Source organism: Cordyceps javanica, chromosome 1 (assembly GCF_051103115.1).
Source record: "Cordyceps javanica chromosome 1, complete sequence".
NCBI lineage: Eukaryota > Fungi > Ascomycota > Sordariomycetes > Hypocreales > Cordycipitaceae > Cordyceps > Cordyceps javanica.
Genome location: NC_139295.1, coordinates 4289983 through 4311847, shown reverse-complemented (window position 1 = coordinate 4311847; position 21865 = coordinate 4289983). Strand labels below are relative to the sequence as shown.

Here is a 21865-nt window from a genome sequence, read left to right as displayed (position 1 = left end):
AGACTGATGGTGTAAGAAGCTGCATCGTCCAAGTAACAACTGGGATCCTCACAGGTGTTCCCCCTGAGCAATAGCTGTGTAAATAATAAGACACTGGTGGATATTACTGTAAGTGATGATTTTGAGTCTTTGTCTAATTGTGTCGAAATCCGTCGTATACTAGATGTCTCAGACTCTGAACCAAATTTCATCACAAGGTGACTCAATGTGCCAGTCTGGGTCCACTGAAGCAGCAGTGGGATACGTCTTGCAAAACAGGATGAAAGAAGAAAGGTTCAAAGTAGACTGCAGTCAGTGAACGCAGTGTGTACCATGTAAAATGCGAGAGACCGCAGAGGACAGCCTTGTGGCGGCAGAGACTGTCCTCAGCATGCATGGTGACCGTTGAATGATGCGGATTACAATGTATGCTGTATTTACTAATGCGTATTAATATCTTCTATTTACTCATTTCTTCTTGCCGTCCTTGCTGCCTTCTTTTTCAGCACCCTTGTCACTGTCTTTGCTGTCCTTGTTGTCCTTGTTGTCCTTGTTGTCCTTGTTGTCCTTGTTGTCCTTGTTGTCCTTGTTGTCCTTGTTGTCCTTGTTGTCCTTGTTGTCCTTGTTGTCCTTGTTGTCCTTGTTGTCCTTGTTGTCCTTGTTGTCCTTGTTGTCCTTGTTGTCCTTGTTGTCCTTGTTGTCCTTGTTGTCCTTGTTGTCCTTGTTGTCCTTGTTGTCCTTGTTGTCCTTGCTGTCCTTGCTGTCTTTGCTGTCTTTGCTGTCCTTGCTCTCTTTACCATCTTTAGTAGCATCCTTCTTAGCCGAGTCGACAATTTCTTGCGCCTCATTGGCCTTCTTCTCCAGCAACTGCTTAAGCTCGTCGACCGTCTCATTCAGGAGCTTCTCGCCGTCCTTTTTGTGGTCGCTCGCAATCTCGCGAATCTGCTGCAGCTTGGACAGGATCTCGCCCCCCTCGGGCAGCTGCTTGAAGTACTTGTCCAGGCCCCGTTCGCCGGCCACCTCCTTCCCCTTGGGGCGGGCCTTGTCGGCCGCGCCTCTGACGTGCTTTTCCAGGTCGCCGAGATCGCCAGAGTCGACGGCCGCCTTTGCCTTGTCGAACAGCTCCTTGAGGTTGCCCTGCTTGAGCGCGTCGGCGTTCTTCTCAATGAGCTCCTTGACCTTGGGGCTCTTGTCGAGGTAGGGTTTGGCCGCTTCGAGGCTCTTGCTCCAGGCCTCGTCGCCCAGCTTCTGCACCTGGTTGACTTTATCGTCGATGAGCTCCTTGGCCTTGGCAATGTTGGCCGCGCTCAGGCCGCCGGCGAAGATGTCCTTTACCTGGCGCCACGTCTCGTCGACCTGCTTCTTGGCGTCCGGCCCGTACTGGTCGCCGAGCGACTTGAGCTTGTCAATGTTGCCGCCGAGCTTCTCCTTGATCTGCGGGTGGTTGTCTACAATGTCGGAGAGGGCGTCGGCGGAGAGGTCGGCAATCTTCTTGGCAATGTCGGCAAGTGTCTCGTAGGCCTTTGTTGCTGTCTGCATGCTCAGACCGGACTTGGACAGCTCCTGGAACTGCTTGTAGCCGTCATTGATGATCTTGTTGACCTCTTCCTTGTGCTTCTGCTGCACGACCTCGACGTCCTTGAAGGCAGCGTCGACGAAGCCGCGGCCGCCGGGGACCCATGCTACATATGAGTAGGCCAGGTCCTTGATGTAGCTGATGGCCTGGTCGGGCTCGGGCGTGGCCTGCTGCAGCTTGGCGGCGGCTGCCTTGTACTGCTTGTTGGCCTCGACTGCAGCTTTGTTGATTGTGCTGGCGGTGCGTCCCGCCGGCGTGAAGCTGTAGATGCCGTAGAAGAGGACGGCGCCAATGACACCACCGGCAATGCCAGACGCCAAGTGAGATTGTGAAGCGGGCGATGTCGAAGTCGATTGGAGGCGGATCTGTCGCGGGCCCTGTCTGGAAACTTGAGCCGACCTGCAGCGCAGAGCGCGCGGGACAGTAGACCGAGTAGAGGAGAGCATTGTGACGAATTGGTGGTGATGGAATTGATGGAAGTGATGGGGAAGAGGTGGTGGATGGTACAAATATAATTGGCACGCGGGAAGCTTGGCAAGCTCTATTTATGAGAATACAAACGGAGAAAATCGGTAGCTTCAATGACGTAGACTGCCCAACACAAACGGTCGGACGGTTCAAGGTGCTGGGCTGGCGGGACCTTGCTTGGATTCCAGACCAAGCCGTTTCTGGCATCCGGCAGTGACGCCATCATTACCTACATGACTTGTGTGCGAGCGCCAGGGGCAGCTGAGAGGAAAGGTGCAAGCCGCACAAAAAGTATGGTGACGGATTCCCATGGCGTGCTATGCATTTTTCGAATTTGGCGATAATCTTGGACAGGTATTTGAGGCAAAATTGGAGGAGGATGAGTAGTTGAAGCAGTTGGCGAGCCAGTGACCTCGGCCCGTACCCGCGTCACCATTTGTCGCTTCCAAACGTTTTCGACGTATGCTTATTATACTAGCCTGCTTTCGTTTCCTTTTTCTTCTTTTTTACTTGTTCTGTACATTATTTCTTTATGCCGTATCCCTATTCAGATTATAATAACGACTGCAATACTAGTACCATACGTCGACCTCTCATGCGCAAGCGTATTTGCCTATGCTATTCTCGCAGGCTTACTAGACAGCAGCACATAGATTCTACTGCCAACTTCGTGCTTATAAATGAACCTCCATTTTCATTCTGGCAGGCCCGCATCATTGTTCGGCAGGCCGGCCTAGACTGATGTAAGAGGTGGTATACACCATAGGTGAATTGCTACCGGTAAATGCCTAAACACTGATTATGTTATGCTTCGATGTACATTCATGACTCTGCCGTGGAAATGCTCATCTACTCGGCTCCAAGCTGGTTTCTCTCTGACAAACGTGAAAACAGTCACCCAAGTCAGCGCCATTAAGCCCAAGATCTTTCCGTCGGAGCCGATAACAGCAACAACAGGTGGCAGACAATGCAAAGTGCAGGTTGACGACAAAATCACTTTTAACATGTGCCGCCAGACCTTCCTGTCAGTGCGCCATTACCCCGACTTCTTGCTTGGTACGCGACACCGAGGGCTAGCTGTCCACGTCTAACAATGGTTCTATGATTGATGACAACGAAGTTGAAACCCTTGAGCCCTTCACAGAATACATTTACGCGCTCACGGAAAAAAAATCGGCACCTGCGTGGTCTCTTTCACGCCTGATGACCTTCAAGCCCTGGCCGCAGCATGCGAGGACCAAACGACTATAAGATTTCGGCGTGTCAACGATCAGTACCTCCGAAACCAACTGTCTTCAGAAAGAGACGCGGCAGGTGGCCATCTGCTTCCATAACGGAGCTCTAGCATCTCGGTATTCGTCGCCCAAAAGGGGCAATGAACAGGGTAAGTGAAGTGTGGGAACAGACATTTGCGTCAAGTTTGGATGCTGCAAAGCACTTTTGCCAGTGATCAATCTCTTAAGGAAGATGGAAAATCTAAATTGAAATGCTATGAAACATTGAATGAGGCTTCATTGAAACTCACCAAGGTCTCTCTTACCGACGCTCTCTCTGAGAAGGAGCTGCAGAGAATACGAGCAACTGTGTCTCTCCAATCAATTGACGAGATAGCAAAGTTCTCACCTGTTTGGCGAGCAGCGGGAGTAGAGCCAGTGAGGGTTATTTTTCTACAGGATCCACATTTGATGGGTTTAATTTTGATGCCAGGGATCAATCTTACTTCTTCAGCCTTACCAAGACAGTTGTCGTGTAAGGCGCTCATACATCCAGAATGGTGTCTATTTCATCATGTGCTTGCAACCTTACTAATAGGTGTACCCGAGTCGTTGGCGCCGGTATGGATTTACTAGATAGAGGTGAATTAAAAAGTCTCCAAAAGAAAAGCGATGCGATCATTGGCCTTTTATGTCTTTAATCAAGACACATTCTCATTCGCCCTCGTGTCTTCATCGGTACGTCCTGCAAGAGAAGGGTTGGCTAGCTAGCGTAATACTCAACGAGGCCAGATATGCATCATCAAAAGTGCCAAATATCGAGTTGGAAGCACTCCGAGAGCCTTCTTTGCGAACGTGAGCACAGCAAAGTAGATATTTGGCATTCGTACTTGGAGTTAGCGGCGCATGTAAGTCCGGTCGGTATGGTAGTGGGCCAGTAGCGTCGTCTGGCAAGGGCCTCGGACAATGGTGATGCGGCATGTACGATGCAGGACAATTGAGATCGTCGGACGAAAACCGCTGAAAACTCCCTAAAAAGTTCCCGTGGCGGTCAACGGCAATTGGGGTTGAGGCCCGAATCACCAGCTGGAGCGCTCCGTCTACGCGCCCCTCCTTGCAACTCTTGACCCGGCAAGCTGGTGGCCCGATAGTTCATCTCACCCGTGTTAAATTGCCGGGCCAAACTCGGAGGCAAAAAGAAAATTTGGTCTGCGTGACGAACAAGCCAAGGAAAATTTATGGAGTCATTGATTGGTGGCGCCGAGGCGTGCGGCGGGTGAAGAGGAGGGGCGTTCTGGGCCGCCGCCGTGCTGGGGACGAGAGAGTTTGACGAATGGATTTAAACAGGTCTTGGGAGAGCTGGAACAAGTACGGATCGAGCCGAGTCGATGGCTTTTTGCCCAGAGCCACGGCATCGTGGAGGGCAATACTAGTAGCTCTTTCTTGGCAACTTGGACAAGTCGGCTCTAGCTACTGGGAGAGAAGACACGAAGAGGAGGAGGGAAAGAGTTTATTTCAACGATGAAGGCGTTGGGAAAATGGGTAGCCGGCGACTACCAGCCTTCTCTAACCGATGACTACTCGGTAATCCGTGTTGGAAAACGCAATGTTGCTGCAGCATGTCACGCAGCCCGACCGATACTCTTCCACCCACCACGATACGAGAAAGTAACCCGTAATAGCAAACCGAAATGGGCAGGCTAGCTCGCAACAGCAGGAGAAGTCATGGATTCCCCTCCTTCTCCAATACCGCAAAAGTTTAAAAGAAAAGAAAATAAAAAGACATGGGCGAATATCAGCCACGGTGCTGTACTTGGTGAAAGTCTGCCCACCCCTAGTCCGCGACCCGCGCTAACACAGCTCTCTCCAGCTTCCTTGTTAGGAATGGTGCCAGCTTGGAAGTTGGGGGGGGGCAAAGCATGGGGGAGGAGAGTAGGAGGGTTTTCTATTAGTCGCATGACAGGGTCTCGATCGCGGAAAAGCTTCCCCCACACATATGAGCTGTTTCTCCCCTCGGCTGGCGAAGTAAATGGACCGAAGGAGTGTTAATTTACTGATGGACACGAATCAGTGAGGCCACGGCAGATACCAATTCGAACTGCAGACAAACGCGTTCCATAATGTAGGTCGCTGGCCAGGATCTCGGATGTGTCTACTCAGTATAGGTTGCATCAGGCGGGAGCTGACGACCCCTGCCAGGTGGGTGGTGACCTTTGCGGGGAGAGAGGCTCTGGAGAAGAAGCCCGTCCTACAAAACAAGTCATGTTTTGAAACTGATCTCTTTTGCAGGCCGTCCGTTCTCGGCGGGCCATGCCGCCGACTGGCACGCGGATGTCTCACCCGTGGGTGCAATGTATGTGGCCTGCAGATTGGTGCGTCAACAACAACAACCCGCTACTATTACTCTCATCAGCCTCCTCCATAACGGCTCATGCGATATTGCATGGTTTCTCCTCATCCTCCCATGTCCGCCACACCCCGACGGCGAACGACCGAGTGGGGATACAGGGTGAAGGAAGTAATAAAATGCAGGTATTCCGTAGCGTGCCCCCCCTTCCTTGCCCCCGAACGAACGGACGGGGGTCATGTCCTCCCACCCAGTTCACCATTTTAGCTTCAACAGCTCCCCGCTCGCCTGCCTTTTTGTGCTACGAGGCCGGCAGCGAGTAGTGGTGAGCCAACGGGCTCTGTTCTCATGTACAAGAAGAAGCCGGGGCCCGCCAAGCTACGAGGCTCTCCCTTTCTCCCCTTTCCTTTTTCTTCCCCCTCTTCGCTTGTAGCCTTGTTGTTTCCAATTCCCCTTTCAATACTCTTTTTGGAGTAAAAGAAGGTCGAGAAGAAAGAAAGCAAAAAGTCGGAGCCGTTACCTTGCCCAACGGCGGCTTGCTACCATGACAAAGGCCGGCTCCGTCCACGAGGCCGTGGCGCCGACGTTGTCGTCGCCCGACGCCGAGAAGCACGGCGTCTACGCCTCGACCGACAACGTGGTGCCGTACGCGGACCAGATCCCGCACGAGATGATAGAAGGGCTGGCGCCCAACGGCGAGGCCGACTACATCCGCGGCAAGATCAACGCCATGTCCGAGGACGAGGCCCTCGCCATCATCCAGGAGTCGCTCGAGTTCCACTCGGACGACTGGAACTTCCCCGCCGACATGCGCGAGCGCATGCGCAGGTGCCTCGAGGGGCCCAAGGTCTACGGCGAGTGGTACGAGCGCGACCTGCGCGTCGACGCCGTCATGATGAAGTACTCGTCGCCGTACCCGGGCGTGCGCGCCGTGGCCAGCCCGCTCGACGACGAAAAGGTGCCCGTGGAGACGATCCGCGCCTACTTTCTCGGAATCGGATGGGCCGTCATCGGAACCTTTATGGCGACGTTTTTCAACAGTCGTTTCCCTGGTATTGGTGAGTGGGCCGTTTTTTTCTCGCTGTTCTCCTCCCACTCCGGAGCCACGGGGCCGGGGCGCCGCCGTTGCCGCCACCGCCGCCGCCGCCGCCTCAACACCACGACTCCACCATGGCCAACTATCACGATCCATACCAACACCCAGCACCCATCATGGCGGAATTGCGATTGCGCGCCAGCCTCAATATTCCAATTCCTTCGACTTTCTCGCAACATGGAATAAGCAACTGACCCGGAAAATATATAGGTCTCGGCAGCGCCGTCATTCAAATTCTGCTCTTTCCCTGCGCAAAGACTCTCGAAGCCGTCCTCCCCGACTGGGGCTTCACCGTCTTCGGAACGCGACACTCGCTCAACCCCGGGCCGTGGACGTTCAAGGAGCAAATGTTTGCCACAATCACGTACAACATTGCCATCTACAGCACCAACGCGTACACGATGATCCTGGTGCAGCGCTCGCCCGTGTTTTACGGCCTCGAGTTTGTCAATTTCGGGTACCAGCTGCTGCTGACGCTCTTCGTGCAGCTGATGGGCATGGGCTTCGCGGGGTACCTGCGGCGGTTCAGCGTCTACCCGGTCAAGGCGCTGTGGCCGACGCTGCTGCCCATCATCGCCATGAACCGGGCGCTGACGAAGCCGGAGCCGCGGGAGAACATCAACGGGTGGACCATGTCGCGGTACCGCTTCTTCTTCGTGTGCGCGGCCGGCATGTTCGTCTACTACTGGATCCCGGGCTACCTCTTCACGGCGCTGTCGACGTTCAACTGGATGACGTGGATCGCGCCCGGGAACCTGACGCTGGCCATCCTGACGGGCTCGCGGCTCGGGCTCGGCCTCTTCAACCCCGTCACCACCTTTGACTGGAACGTGGCCACGTCGTCGTACGCGGCGCTGTCGCAGCCCTTCTTCGCGACGTGCACCATGTACGTCAGCGCCATCCTCGGCGGCCTCATCATCCTCGCCATCTACTACAGCAACATGTACAACACGGCGTACCTGCCCATCAACTCGGCCGCCGCCTTCGCCAACGACGGCACCATCTTTGACGTCAAAAAGGTCGTCGTCGACAACAAGCTCGACAGCGCCAAGCTGCAGGCCTACTCGCTGCCCTTTTACTCGGCCGGCTACGTGCTGACCGTCGGCGCCAACTTTGCCTTTTACCCCGTCTACTTCTTCTACATCATGGTCAACCAGTGGAAGACCATGTCCAAGGCCTACGTCGACTTTTACCGCGGCCTCCGCCACGGCAAGGGCAACTACGACGACGCCATGGACGTGCACAACCGCGAGATGCGCAAGTACAAGGAGGTGCCCGACTGGTGGTTCCTCGCCATCCTCGCCGCCACCATTGCCCTCTCCGTCGTCTGGATCGAGATATACCCGCTCGGCATACCCGTATGGCTCGTCTTCCTGCTCATCGGCATCAACCTCGTCTTCGCCGTCCCGCTGTCCTTCCTGTCCGCCACCACCGGCACCAACCTCGGCCTCGGCGCCCTCATCCAGATCATCACCGGCTACCTGCTGCCCAACAACCCCAACGCCTTCCTCTTCTCCCAGGCGCTCGGCAGCTGGGCCCTCGCCGGCTACGGCGACAACTACGTCCAGGACCAGAAGATGGCACACTACTGCAAGATTGCGCCCCGCGCCGTCTTCCGCTCCCAGATCGGCACCATCATCATCACCTGCTTCGTCGCCGTCGGCACCCAAAACTTTATCCTCACCAGCGTGCCCGGCCTCTGCACCGAGAAGCAGCCCTCGCAGTTTACCTGCATGGGCGACGGCCACCCAATGTATGCCAGCTCCCTCATGTGGGGTCTGCTGGGCTCCGACCGCATGTTCGGCTCGCTCTACCCGCTCTTCAAGTGGTGCTTCCTCATGGGCTTCGGCATCGCCATGGTCTTCCTCTTCGCCCAGGGCCTGGGCCCCAAGTACCTCCCCGGCGTCCGCGAGAGCCTGCGCCGGAAGCTCCGCCCCAACACCTTTGCCATGCTCGACCGCACCCTGTTTCCCTTTGTGGCCTCGCTGCTCTGGCTCAACCCGGTCCTCATCATCCAGGGCATCCAGCACTGGGCGCCGTCGAACCTGAGCTACAAGACGCCCGGCTTCATCCTGTCGTACGTCTTCATGTACTGGCTGCCGCGCCACCGCCTCGCCTGGTGGGCCAAGTACAACTACGTCCTCTCGGCGGCCCTGACGGCTGGTCTGGCTGTGAGCGCGCTCATCATGTTCTTTGCCATCGGTTACCATCCGCATCCCCTCAAGTGGTGGGGAAACACGGTGAGTGGTGCCGGTGTCGATGGAAGCAACAAGGGCATCTTGCCAATTCCCTCTCGCGGCTACTTTGGCCCGGAAAGGGGAACTTTTGTCTAAAACGCCCCGGCGGCGGGATGTGGATACGGAACATGATTCTTTTGATCTAGTATATACGAATTTGCGAGATTTTGATCTGGAGCGCGCACACGATGCGGCTCTAATGTTGATATATAAGCACACGTAGTCATCTTGAAATTTTACGTACGCAAGCGTCCTTGTAATTCGACCGTCGGATGGAAAATGAAATTAGTGACAATGACTGAGCTCAATCGGTCTGGTGAATGGAGGAAGGGATCAGACTGCAACTCGTTGATTGATGCCTTGCCGACTCCACTCCGGTGTGAAGAGCGACCACGGAGGGCTCATGCGAGTATGACGCATTTCATCAACAAACACAGCTCCAGGCAGCACAAATCCAGAGCCCCCATCTCGTGCGACTGGAGGCTCAACCTACCCATCCCAACAAGCCAGCATCTCTGAGAATTTCCTGGAGAAAGTTTGCGCACAATCAAACCAGCCATGGCCGCGCCCAAGTACACATTCGACGCGTCCCTCGCCGGGTTCAACATCTCCAAAGCTGCCTACATAGCCGCCAATCCGCACATTGCGCGGGTCATGGCCGCCGCCATGGTATTCCGGCCCGACCCGTCCGCCGCGCCGACGACGGCAGCCTCGTCCTCGTCCTCGTCCTCGTCCTCGTCGCCGCCGCAGGCGCTCCTCATCTGCCGAGCGGCCACCGACACGTACCCGCTCAAGTGGGAGGTGCCGGGGGGCAGCGTGGACGGGACCGACGCCACGATCCTCGACGGCGTGGCGCGCGAGCTCTGGGAGGAGTCTGGGCTCCGTGCCGCCCACATGGCCGCCCCGATCCTCATGTCCCCCGAGGACGCCGACGACGACGGCGGCCTCACCGAGAGCGTGCGCGCGGGGCTCGGCATCCAGCCCGAGGACGAGGCGCTGGGCCTGGGCGCCGACGGCCTGACGGTGACGTTTGTGGAGACGGGCAACCTCTGGGCGAAGTTGACGGTGCTGGCGACGGTCCACGGCGGCGGCGCCGACGAGGTCCGCCTCACGCCCGAGGAGCATGGCGAGGCCGCCTGGGTCACCGAGGAGGAGGTCCGGCGTGCGGAGCTGCCGCCGAGGGAGGGCGAGACGGTGAGGCGACGCATGGACTTTGTCAGTGACGGCGTGCGGCGGTCGATCCTCGACGGGTTCCGCGTGTATGCGGAGATTATGGCAAGAGGGAGCCAATTGAGCCACTTGAATTAGTTACGAATAGACTAGACGAAGCCGGTGGGTGGAGGGGGAGACATGATGAAAAAGAAAAGTTGTTGTTTTTTTTGTTGCAACAGACGAGCTGTATGTGACAGCAATTCTTATAGATTTATATATATACATGGATTCAAACGCCAGATGTCTCTCATGCCTAGAAAACTCGATATGACGAAAAACAAAGAAAAAAGAAGAATTGAAAAAAAACCCCAAAGAAAATTGCAACGCTGTGTATGCTCTATGCTCTTACATTCTCTTGGCACCCATCTCCTCGCTGCTGTAATCGTCCCAGTCGTCGTCGCGGCCGCCGCTCAACCTGCGGCCGAGCCAGAGGCCGAGGACGGTGAGGGCGCTGCCGGTGAGGAACCAGCCCTCGAACCAGCCGTCGACGAAGACGGGGCTGAGGGCGCCCTTGAGGACGCCGCCGACGGCGGAGCGGGCCTCGAGGGGCAGCTGGCTGCGGAGGAGCAGGGAGGCGCTGATCATGTAGGTGGCGGCGACCTGGCCGACGACGAGGGCCAGGTTGGCCTGGGCGTGGCGCAGCAGGCCCGGGGCCCAGCGTGCGAAGAGGTGGAACGTCTGGAGGGCGCTGTTGGCGCTGGCGAGGAGGACGACGCCACTGAGGGCGAAGCTGATGATGCGGGCCCAGGCCAGCTGGTCGAGCTTGGGGTCCCAGTGGAGGGCGAGCAGGCCGAGGAAGCGGTTGATGGGGTCGCTGCTGGAGAAGCTGGCCGGGGGCCCGCCGGCGCGGGCGCGGGCGCGGCGCAGCGTGGTGATGGTGGTGGCGGCGACGCGGTAGACGCAGTAGAAGGCGAAGAGGTACGAGGGGACGAGGCAGACGCGGCCGCAGGCGGTGGCGGCGCGCGAGTCGGCGCTGCGACGGCCGCGCATGAGGGCGAGGTTGGAGGCGAGGCCGGCCTCCATGGTCTCGAGGCCGGCAATGTCGACGCGGAGAGCGCGCATCTCGGCCTCCTCGGGGGCGAGCGCGCCGCCGCCGCGGAGCGAGCCCATCATCTTGCCCATGAGGCCCGTGGCGGCCTTGGCCTCGAGGAAGCGCGGGTCGGCGACGCGGCGCTCGAGCGCCTGCAGTCGGTGGCGCTTGGTCAGCAGCATCTCGCCCGCGGCGTCGAGGCCGGCCTGCTTGCGGTTGACGTCGGCGTCGGTGAGGGGCCGGCGGCGGCGGCGGTCGGTGACGGCCGTCAGCGTGTGCCAGGGCGCGGACACGGACGCGAAGCCGGCGAGCAGGCCCATGAGCGAGATGCCGACGACGCCGATGCGCTCCAGGCACGCGCGCGTCAGCAGCTGCAGCGGTGCCTCGGTAGCGTCGTCGTTGTTGTCGGCGCCGGCGAGGTCAGCGGATCCGTGGCGGGACGAGGAGGGCAAGCCGTGCGCACCGCCGTGGACGGCCGACGACGGGACGGCGCTGCCGAGCTTCCAAAACGCAAACAGCCAGCAGGCAAAGAGCAAGGCCTGCATGAGCCAGGCGCAGCGGGGCACACGGCGGCGACGACGGCTGCTGGTGCTGGTGCTGCTGCTGCTGCTCGGAGCAGCGCGTTTGAGGGACCAGCCGGCGCCGCGGACGAGCGAGGCGCACTCGAGCCAGGGGACGAGGCCGACGAGCAGGAACAGCAGGGCGGGGACGACGAGGCGGAGGGCGAGTGCGCGGCCTTGGCGGGGGGCGACGTCGAGGATCTCGGCGAGGATGAGGGCGCCGAGGGCGGCAGCAAGGCCGACGGTGACGCCAAAGGTCCAGGCGACGAGGCGGCGGCGGGGGCTCCGGGCGCCGTGCTCGGCGTGGACTTGGCGCAGGGCGGCGGGCGCGTGGGCGGGCAGGACGTGGTCCTCGCCGTCGCGGGCGTCGTCGCGGGCGGCGCGCGACAGGTACGGATAGCCGTGGCGGACGGCGGCGAGCGTCGCGGCGAGGGCGACGAGGGCAAAGGGCGACGCGGCGGCGGCGTTGGCGAGCGTCAGACCGGCCGGCGACGAGGGCGGCGGGGGGCGGCAGGCGTCGTCGCCGCAGCCCGAGAATGGCCACATGATTGAGGGGCGTTTATATTAGACTCGTGGATCGATGCGCTTTTTCGGGGGAGGGTGGCCGTGATTTGTGATGTAGCTGGACCTCTTGATCGTAGTTGTTTGGGATCAGAAAAAAAGGTCGTCGTCAAGCCCAAAAGCCAGGACGGGTGGTGGTGGCGTGGCTGTTTGCTCAGCGGAGCTTGCGCAAGCTGTCGCTCTCTCTCTCGCTGAGCTTGTCGTACAAGAATAGCCTCGCGGGCAAAGGGGAGTTTAAAAAGGGAAAGAGTGGTGGTGCAAGAAATGGTAAATGGTGAAGGAAATAGAGCAACGAAGAAGAAAAGAAAGAATGGGAAAGAAAGTGTTGGTGATGAAGAAATGTAGGAAACTGATGACGACGCCGGCACAGGAATGTCGAGACAATACTTGGAATACTGGTATCAGTCAGTACTGGCGCGGAGTACCAGTAGCCTGTAGCAGAGCCAGTAGCCTGTAGCAGAGCCAGTAACAGCCTAACAGGGCCCCAAAAAGACAGGGTCCGCCGTATCGCACCTCTTCATTATTGGGATGCTCGTATTCATTAACCAAGAAGAGCAAGGCGGCTTATCATGGTGTGACGGGCAACGTATTCGAAAGAGGGAAAGAATCAGCTACCAAATCAAAGCTTGACATGTCTTGGCGATCTCTCTCTCTATTCTTCTTTTTTTTTTTTTGCTTGCGTCTGAAACTGAAAACGGGTGGCTCAAAAAAATGGAAAAGAGAGAGACAGCGAGACGGAGAGAGGACTGACTCGGCTTTGTCCGCCCTCCTAAGTACCTTAGGTACTTCCATGCCATTGACAATAAGTACTTAGGTACTGAAACCGCGCCTTCACGCAGTGCATTCAACGCACCCTTGCCCATTATATCCCCCCGTTTTCCAATATTGACAAACTCTATCGCTCTCTCTTTATAGTTTTTTTCCTTATTGTCCTGTTTTATTATCCATTTTCCCACTCTACCTTTTTTTTTTGCCCTTTTCCCGCGCTAGCCATCGGAAACATGGTTCCGCAAAGAGTCATGTCTCACTCTGTTTGCAGGGGCGAGCCGGGGGACACCAAAGCTTCTAAATTTGGGGCCTGTCAACGCTACCTACTCCGTACCTTGATACCTTCCATAGGTAGTACTCAGTACTGATACTCCGTACTCTTTGCTTCCTCGCAGCCTGCATTCACCTGAATCACCAAGCCACTTGATTGATACATTAGTAGCCTGGCGCATGCAGCTTGTCACTTAACAAAAAACCATTCTACCGTCTTCCTGGTGAATTCAGTCACAGCCTTGCCTACACTTGGCCGGTTTTTCTTTTTTCCTTTCTTTTTCGCTCCTGCCGGCTCTTCTTTCCTTCTTCTCATTACCCTTCTTCATGTGCAACGGCCTTCATTTCTCACATGGCCCATCTTCTGTGCAAACATGTCTTGATAATCATCTGGTGGCAAAATCAACATGTCTTTCGACTCGCTAGTAGTTGTGCTATTAATACATTGGCTCGCTGTCCCCGTCTTCGCAGTCTTTGCTCTCTTTGCCCTCGTCGTCAACTTCAGACGCCAAAGCCACCAACATGTCGTCACAGGTACCATGCACGACTTTTCAGTCGTCACTCTCCCCGTGCCTCGTAAATCTCGTCAGCCGCTCTGGCTAGTGAAGCATTTCCATGCTTCTTCATCAAGTCTTCGTGCTTGGCGCGACGGCTCGTCGTCTCTCTGCCTTGACTAGAGTTCGACCCTTGCGCCCGAGAGCCACACAAGTCTGCTGCTGGGACAGCCTATTTTGCCCGACTTCATTTTTCCCATGCTTCTTTCCACTTTCCCCCCCTGCCTTTACGGCGAGGCCTTGTTATCTGCCGACCCTTCGTCGTCGTCGTCTTCCACATCCACACCTTGGCGGAGAGCCTGCGCTTCGCCCACCTCCATCTTGTGTAGTTGTTCCAGTTTCTGCTGCTGGTTGAGCGCCTGTGTTCCCGACACAACCTCAAATTCCCCGTCTTCCTCCTCTTCGTCATCCTCGCTGTTCATGGCGCTGCTCGGTGACACATCACCCATGTGTGGGCTTGTCGGTTCCTCGCTGGCCCTCGATACTGACGGCGCTGGTGACCGTGCTCGAAGATAGTCGTTGGGGTTGATGGGCTTGATCGTCGGGTCAAACTTGGCGGGGAGACCCAGCACCTTGGCCACTTGGTGAGCCTCCTCGTCCGCCGAGATTTGCGTCTCCAGCTCGTACGTGCTGCTCGTCTCGCTGTCGGCCTCGTGTTTGCCCAGCGTCGCCGAAAGCATCCCAAGGTACGTCTGACGGCTCGAGTCGTTGGCCCGCTTCACCTTCTTCTTGATGCGCTTCTCCGTCGGTCGCACAACAACTACCGGCACAGGCGAGTATTGTAGGCAGTATTTTGAGAACGAGTTTCGGTTGTTGACAAGGCCTTGAATGCCCCCCAGCGAGCGACCTCGCGTTCCCACAATCAGCATGGCCGGCTGGTACATTTGAATCTACAATCTGTTAGCCGCCTGTGACGGGCGAAAGGAGGGGACGGCGCCGGTGCACCGGACTCACCAGTTTCTGAAAGGTTGCGTGCAGCTTGCCGACCGCGTATTCGAGCACAATGCTGACAGCACGGTTCGCCCCATTCTTGGCCAGAATCCCTTGCATGACATTTTGCGCGTCTTCCTGATATTGCTTGTCGTTCATGCGCACTTCCCTCTCCAGCACGCGCACGCACACAATCTCGTCGCCGTCGTCGACCAGCTCGTCCAGCAGCCACTGTATAGCATAATCGGAATATGAGTTCTCGTCCACGCCAACCATGAAGATGCGCGATCGTCGTCTGGCCTGGTAGCCCTTATGCCTCACATTGAGGGTCAGCGATGTCGTGTTGTGTTTGGTGGCCTCTCCATTGGGCACATTATCGAAGCCGACATGGTGCTGGAATCTGTCCCGCGGTGGCACGGTTAGCGATGACATGTCACCCAAATGCTGCGAGAATATGAAAAGTAAAGTCGTCTGTCGCAAGTACGGATGAGTTGTGTAGAGTGGTACGGAGACAAGCAAGGGGAGCGGCGCAGACTTTGCAAGATGACGAGGACAAGCAGAAATCAGGGCCGGCGGGCACAACCGAAAGCGAAATGGACAGCATTGGCCTGGTGATGTGGCTCCAGGGCGCAGTGAGGCGAAGTACAGTCTGAGCAGCGGGGTAACTGCAATCAGCTAGTACTTAGTACCAGCGCTGCCACTGGCACCGTCGCCACAGTCAACTGTTTGGGAGGGGGGCCAGTCGTGGGGCTAGCGGAAGCTTAACCCGCCGTCAGTGGTGCAGCGTCACCATCATGCGGTTCGCATCTTGGGTCAAGGGAGAAGGCACTCAGTAGAAGTAATCCAGTCCAACAAGTGTGCCGTAATGCGTGAAGAGAAAAGCCAACCGTATTGACAGCAGTCAAGGCGGCGGTGCAGCACGGCACTTGTCGCTCTGGCTTCCCAAACTTGCCGCCTTGCTCCCCACGTGTGCACAAGACGATCGCGCGCCTGCAAATGTACCAAACCGGCCAAGAATGCTTTACGCCTCTCTACTTACTTACTAAGTAGTAGGCAGGCAGCAGGTCACGAACAGGCTGTGTGCATTGCGGGTATATCCTGCGCCAGTGAAGCAGCGCGACTCAGTATGCGCTCCACGATCTCCACCCTTACCCGACACTTTATTTTGACCCTGCTTCAAATCATGCACGAGATGGACGACAAACTTTGTCACCAGTATCTCGATTAAGCGGCAGACGCACTTGCGCCTCCATGCCCGTGTCTCAGCCTTCTGAGACGCGTCGATCAACGTGCCGTACTTCCGGGTCTAGTCAACGCGCACTTCAAAAGGACGTGCTTTCTTGCAAATGAAACAAAGTCAAAGGCGTGACTGTGGGGAAGAAGAGTACTGGTAGCAACATGCATACCAGGGTACCCTGCCGCTCTGGGAAACAAGGAAATCAATAGATAAGGAGACCGGGAGTGGACAAACCTTTCTGGAGGTGGCGAGCTCGCGCGGATTCGCGCGGCGTGCTCTTGCAGTTCCAGGCCGTGTAACGATGAAGAATACCTCGGCCGGCGAGACGAGACTGAAGACGTAGATGGCTTCCTGCCCAGCAAGGAAACGTTGCCGGTATCTGTACCGTTGGAGCTGCGTCGAGTTGGTAGTTCATCCTGGAAAGAAATTGTCGATTCGCGCCGGCCATCGCCAGACTCGTTGAGCTGGTATGACGGCGGTTCCTGCTCCTGGATCGAAGCCAGCTCCGTCTTGAGTGGCCCAACGGCAAAGTAATCGGGCAGGCCGCGAGCCCTGGGCGACATGTCATGCCCGGGACTGCGAATGTCCTGCGGCGTCACCATCTTGAGCATCTTGGCGGATGGGCGCGAGCGCTTCGAGGCGAAAATAGTCACGTTGCTGGCGTCGCGGGTTATCGTGCCGCACATGAACACGAGTGATGTCGAACAAACGCGCAATGGGAAAGTGTTGTTTTGTGACAAAGGAAGAGTTGCTGAAGATGAGCCTTTCGAGCAAGGGATAAGGGTCACTTAAAGTTAATTCAACCGAACGATGCCAATTGGGGCAAAAAGGTCGGGAACTGTTCTAGACAATGTTGCAGATGGCGTTGGCGAGAGCGACCTTTTCGGCACAAAATTGCCGACCACGGCAGTACAGCGCCAAGGCACAGACCGTCCGTGTTTGTGAATAAGAAGCGGTTGGTATGAGATAGCCGTCCAAGATGAACAAACAAGACACGGTAATGCTAGGAAGCAAGGCTCGGGTTACAATGAGCGGCGATGACGTGTGAGACAGAGATAAGGCGAAACTTGACAACTGTTGCGGCCGCTCGGCGACGTGGCGGGGAGCAAAACGAATGAGTAGGGGGAAAATGCGACAAGACCAATGGGCGACGGAATCGAAATGTCTGCCGTTTCGATTCAAGAGACGGACACGGGCGTACAGGAAATAACCAGGAATGGCGAGCTTGTCGTAGGTGCCCAGGCGACAGCGCGTGGAGCAGAAGTTGGCCCTGGCGAGGGTGGTATTTAATCTGTCAGGACGGGAGTAACGGCTGCAAGCTTGTGAAAAAAAATTGTCTCCGGCCAGCACCAGAAGGGAAAAAGAATTATTATGGAATAAGAAAAAAAAGGAGTCGGTCAGAAAGCAACCGTGCTGGCCCGGGGACAAGGTATTGGCCACGAGGTGGTGCGAGGCTCTTCGATAGGTCTCTGGTGGCAGGGCCCCTCTGTGTGCAACCGTTAGCGATCAAATGCTGCGAGCACGGCTCTGCAGGGAAGAGGAAATAAGATATCATGCAAGTGCTGTAGTAAAAGGGAGAAAAATCAAAACAAGCGTTCGGCGATGGACCGGAGAAATAGAGCTGAAGAACACAGGCAATCAACATACGAGGCACTGTCGCCAAGGCGCAGCCAGATGCTGGGGCCGCAGAGGGGGGAGGGAGGCGTATGCCCTTGTCAAGGCGGGCCGAGGATAGCGAGAGCCTGGAAGGCCGCACAATGATTGTTTGCTGGCCTGTTTTCTTTTTCTCTTCTTCCCCTTCCCGAGCCTGTTCTTTTCTTTTTTTTTTTTCACAGAATTAGGAATGGCAGTTCCCAGACTGCTGGTGCAAAACCCTAACAGGGTTGCAGTGCTAGCTGGGGGGTGATGCGCGGGTTGTGGGAGAGCAGTCTGGAAGATGCAGAAGGTTGTATTGGCCAAAACTGTAGATGAATAACTGCAGGAAAATGTATCGTACCTCTAAGGTAGTGGGCAGCTGGCAGCTGGCAACATGGACTGCGAAAGATCTGCCAGCCGGTATGTTTGGTAACGTTGCGTTTGCACACTTCACTTCTCTCTTCTTACCACTGTTTGTTTGTCCCCTTTTCAGTCGCTGTTATCGAACAGTGATGGCGGCCGTAGCAAGCGCAGCGTGGTGTGTCATTAGGTGGGCAGGCTGTCCTGTGCTTGTTCTCTGGGTAGGTATGTTGCCGACTGGGCGAGTTCCGCCAGCACAGATAAGGGGGGGTCTTCTTTACTACAATCTCTTCTCGCTCTCTGGCTCTCTGGGGGGCTCCCTCTGGTACTTACGGTCCAGGCCGCGTCGGTTCTGTCTTGCTGCTAATCAAGGTGACTAGCCGGGGTGCTGGCAGGGGACGGACCCCAGATTCGACGCCTTCAACCAACACGAAAGAGACGGATCTTTCAAGTTTGTGGGAGGGCGGGCCCAAGTGATACAGCTGAGATGCCTTTGCCGTCGGGAGCACGGACGATTCGATAATGTGTACGCGTGACCTCAACTCAGAGACTGGACGGGTAACCGACGTTCGAGCTACGTTTAATAAACGGCGAAGGTCAAACAAAGCTACAGTGAACAAGACACTCCCTTTCTCTCCCGGTCGGGGAGATCAGGGCAAATAAATACCCCTCCACGTACGGCCAGCGCTTCGGAATGCACCTGGACAATGGGTCCTGGGACAATTGTATTCGAGGCCTGTATCCTGGCCAGACAAGTCACACATGCCAGGTCCAACAAGCAACATTAGTATCGTTTATTATCTAGTGTGCTGCGCCCGCTGCCCACCGCGGCTCCGCGTTGGCTACCCGGCGTAGGGTTACAGGGGGCTGTTCAACCTGGCCGGGGGAACTTGGTCGGTTGGAGCCAGCCATTGTCACTGCCTCCTCCCATCAGCGAAGTCCTACCTCTGCGTGAGCTCTTGGCTTGGAACAAACACTACAGGCGCTAGCAAAATAAGGCCAGCAGCCACTTCTTTTTAGCTCCCCGCCACCTCAGGCAAGTAATGAATCTTGGCCGATGACGGCATTGAAAGATTGGGAGACCTAGACAGTCTTTTCCAGCCCGGTGGCTCATCAGTAGCAATCATCACAGCGGCCAAAAAAAAAATAAGACCGTGAGGAGTACCCCGGCAGTCATGTTCCCTCATCATCACCCCTCGACACCAGATGAGACGCTAATGGCAGTTGCAGTTCTTCCCAGTGTGTATTGGGAGCATTATCAGGACACATTGGGCTGCAATACGACGCAAGGCTAATAAAACCAGGCAAGACATTGCTTCTCAAGGCGGAGCCATCTGCCGTCCGCCCTAACAATAACAAGCTGATACTATATACCCACTCGCAACGCATCGTATCATGCTGAGTGTGTTTGAATCGCATCTGCCGCAGCAACACCATAGACAAACGACTTTTCGCATGCTCTCGGGACAGCCCTGTTGGGCCTGCCGCAGCGAGCAATGCATGCATGTCTGGGTACTGGTGCTGCGCCGCTCAAGTGGCGTGCGTAGTCCATGTTATTCACATCTCAGCCTCGGCGCAGCTGGTAGCACAGGACAAGAAATGGATCACTGTGGTTAGCCGATCCTCCCTTTTTCTCGCTTGGCATCGCACGCCTCGCCGTGGACGAGAATGCGCGGCGGTTCTTGGCAAGGTCACGCGTGGAGCGGCGAGGGAGCGGCGCCCAGTTGGCTGGCTGTAATGAGCGAGAGCGGCGGCCTCCTGTTCGACATGTTTGCCTGGTCAAGCTGGGAAGGAGGGGGCGATAACCAAGAAATTACAATATGGTGGTGGGATCAGATACATATATGATTCATCTGCATCAGGGAAGAGAGGGCGAGGATGGCGTCGACGTCCATCAATCACGCCAGGTGGCTGCCTACCATGACCTCAGCGAGCAGCAAGCCGTTGCTGGAGCTTGCTGGAGGGGGGAAGCAGTTGGCAGTCAGGCAGTCTACGGAGTACTAACTTACAGGCTTACAGCCTACTTCAGCACACCATCCCTGGAACACCCCCTGCTCTTGGTGTCATCCAAAGACAGGCGAGAATCTAACCATGAGGTTAACCTTGTTGCCAGCCGGCCAGCCACCGCCTCGAATATACAAAGCAAATAAAATCACAGTGGCGTTCCAGGCCTTGCGCTGCCCCTGTCACCGCTATTGAACAGGGATCGAGCGCTGCGGCCAGCCGCTGGAACACTGATGTAGTGGGAACGGCCCTGCCGCCACGAAATTCGCCGCGCTTCCCTTGAGTCATCACTTGATTTGGGCACACCAGCAGCTATTTCGGCTGCGGAAGTGGCCGTATTAACCTTTGTCAAATCAAAAGCATACTAATTACCGGAAATGTGTATCAATAAAGGATGAAGAAAACACCGCCTGCTTTGATCACGGGGGTCTACCGCCTACACGGGTCATGTCATGCACCGCATAACCGCATGAACCAAAGACAGCCAATTCACTTGCTGATACATCCTAGTAGTCGTAATGCCGTACATTTTCCTGGCCATATCGGGCGCTTCCCGTTGAGTGGACGCATTATCAAGCCGGTCCGCATCCGAGCCTTTGAGCAAGTCAGCCAACCAGCCAGCTAGCCAGCCCGTCAGCAGCCCTCCCGAACGAAGGAAAAGGCGTTTCCGAGTTTTTTTTTTCGGTTGTTTTTTTTTCTGTGCAATGGCTGCCAAGCATCTTCCCAACACGCCGGCGCCCGCAGCTGACCAACCACTGCCTTACACGGTTACAGCTCTACCGGCTTCATCCTTGCCCTCCCCACGCCTCCATCCGTCGGAGCCTCACTGGAGTCCTGGAGTTTGGGGGCCGGGCCGGCTCTTTATCTAGTTTGGCTTTTCATTTTTTCCTCGCTTTGCATCTGGCGGCGGCGGTAAGTGGTAGATTTGCACATCTTTCTTCCTCTTTGCGCATCACACTTGGCGATGCAAAGGCAGTCAACAGCGAGAAGCGAGCTTGGGACATTCACGACTTGCTCTGGTCTTCAGCAGTCTCTCTGGCTATCGCGGCACTCAACTCGTAGCTTTTGCCCCGACCGCGCCTCCCCGATATGGGCATGTCACATCGACGACGTTCTCCTCTTCCCGTCCCCAACTCGCGTGGGGTTTGCGGTATCGTTCTCTAGCTCCGGTGCTTGGCAAACCACCAGTGACTTGCATCGAGGACAAAAAACCAGGATTGGGTCACTGGGTGTCTCGGTCCCCGAGTAAGCATTGCCATGTGTCGCCTATCTTTACCATTCTTGCGCCGAGATCTGCGCTTCGTGCGAGACCTCTTCCCCGCAAACACCGTTGTCGTCTGGAAAAGCTTTGCAAGTTTAATCCTTTTTTTTTCTTTGGTAATTTGGAAATGCCTAAAATTCTAGCAATGTACGTAATCATCATGTCGGTAGTGAACAGAATGCCCCCGGCATTTCACTTTTTCGTTTCCCGCTCTTTTTGTCCATCAGAACTCTGCTCTTTCCAGCTCTATGCGCAAATTTGTTTTCTCTTCCATCATCTACTCCCCATCGGCAATAATTAAAAGAAAAAGAAAAATCAGGGCCTCAACTCCGTGACGCCAGTGCCATGCAGCCCCAGTCGACTTGTGACCCTCACATCTGCCAAACAGCGCGCTATGAACCAGGCTCTGAGCCTTTGTGACAAAAGTAAATTTGCCTGCTTTGAATCCAATATATCCGAGGGTCTCGTGTAGAAATGTCTGCAAAGACGGAAAGAAGAAGTCTTTTTTCTCTTCCCACAAAATGCAAATTCGCTTCCAGTTTGGTGGCGTTCATTCGCAAAAGAAT

The 21865-nt window shown here is 56.1% G+C and overlaps 5 protein-coding genes across 5 annotated transcripts; 2 read left to right on the top strand and 3 right to left on the bottom strand.

The window, feature by feature from the left end:
* Positions 1 to 447: 447 nt before the first annotated feature.
* On the bottom strand, positions 448 to 2001 carry V2A60_001287 (uncharacterized protein; the record flags this gene model as incomplete). The annotated part of the gene is made up of 1 exon (XM_083252648.1): positions 448 to 2001. The coding sequence occupies one exon, from the start codon at positions 1999 to 2001 to the stop codon at positions 448 to 450; it is 1554 nt and encodes a 517-aa protein (XP_083108774.1).
* A 4127-nt stretch (positions 2002 to 6128) lies between these two features.
* Positions 6129 to 9013, top strand: V2A60_001286 (uncharacterized protein; the record flags this gene model as incomplete). The annotated part of the gene is made up of 2 exons (XM_083252647.1): positions 6129 to 6642; positions 6891 to 9013. 2 exons carry the CDS (start codon positions 6129 to 6131, stop codon positions 9011 to 9013), a joined length of 2637 nt encoding a protein of 878 aa, XP_083108773.1.
* A 462-nt stretch (positions 9014 to 9475) lies between these two features.
* V2A60_001285 (NUDIX hydrolase domain-like protein) lies at positions 9476 to 10225 on the top strand (the record flags this gene model as incomplete). The annotated part of the gene is made up of 1 exon (XM_083252646.1): positions 9476 to 10225. One exon carries the CDS (start codon positions 9476 to 9478, stop codon positions 10223 to 10225), a length of 750 nt encoding a protein of 249 aa, XP_083108772.1.
* Positions 10226 to 10474: 249 nt separating this feature from the next.
* V2A60_001284 (Abscisic acid G-protein coupled receptor-domain-containing protein) lies at positions 10475 to 12265 on the bottom strand (the record flags this gene model as incomplete). Its single annotated transcript, XM_083252645.1, has 1 exon — positions 10475 to 12265. The coding sequence occupies one exon, from the start codon at positions 12263 to 12265 to the stop codon at positions 10475 to 10477; it is 1791 nt and encodes a 596-aa protein (XP_083108771.1).
* Positions 12266 to 14099: 1834 nt separating this feature from the next.
* On the bottom strand, positions 14100 to 16725 carry V2A60_001283 (universal stress protein; the record flags this gene model as incomplete). The annotated part of the gene is made up of 3 exons (XM_083252644.1): positions 14100 to 14762; positions 14827 to 15202; positions 16274 to 16725. 3 exons carry the CDS (start codon positions 16723 to 16725, stop codon positions 14100 to 14102), a joined length of 1491 nt encoding a protein of 496 aa, XP_083108770.1.
* Positions 16726 to 21865: the final 5140 nt, after the last annotated feature.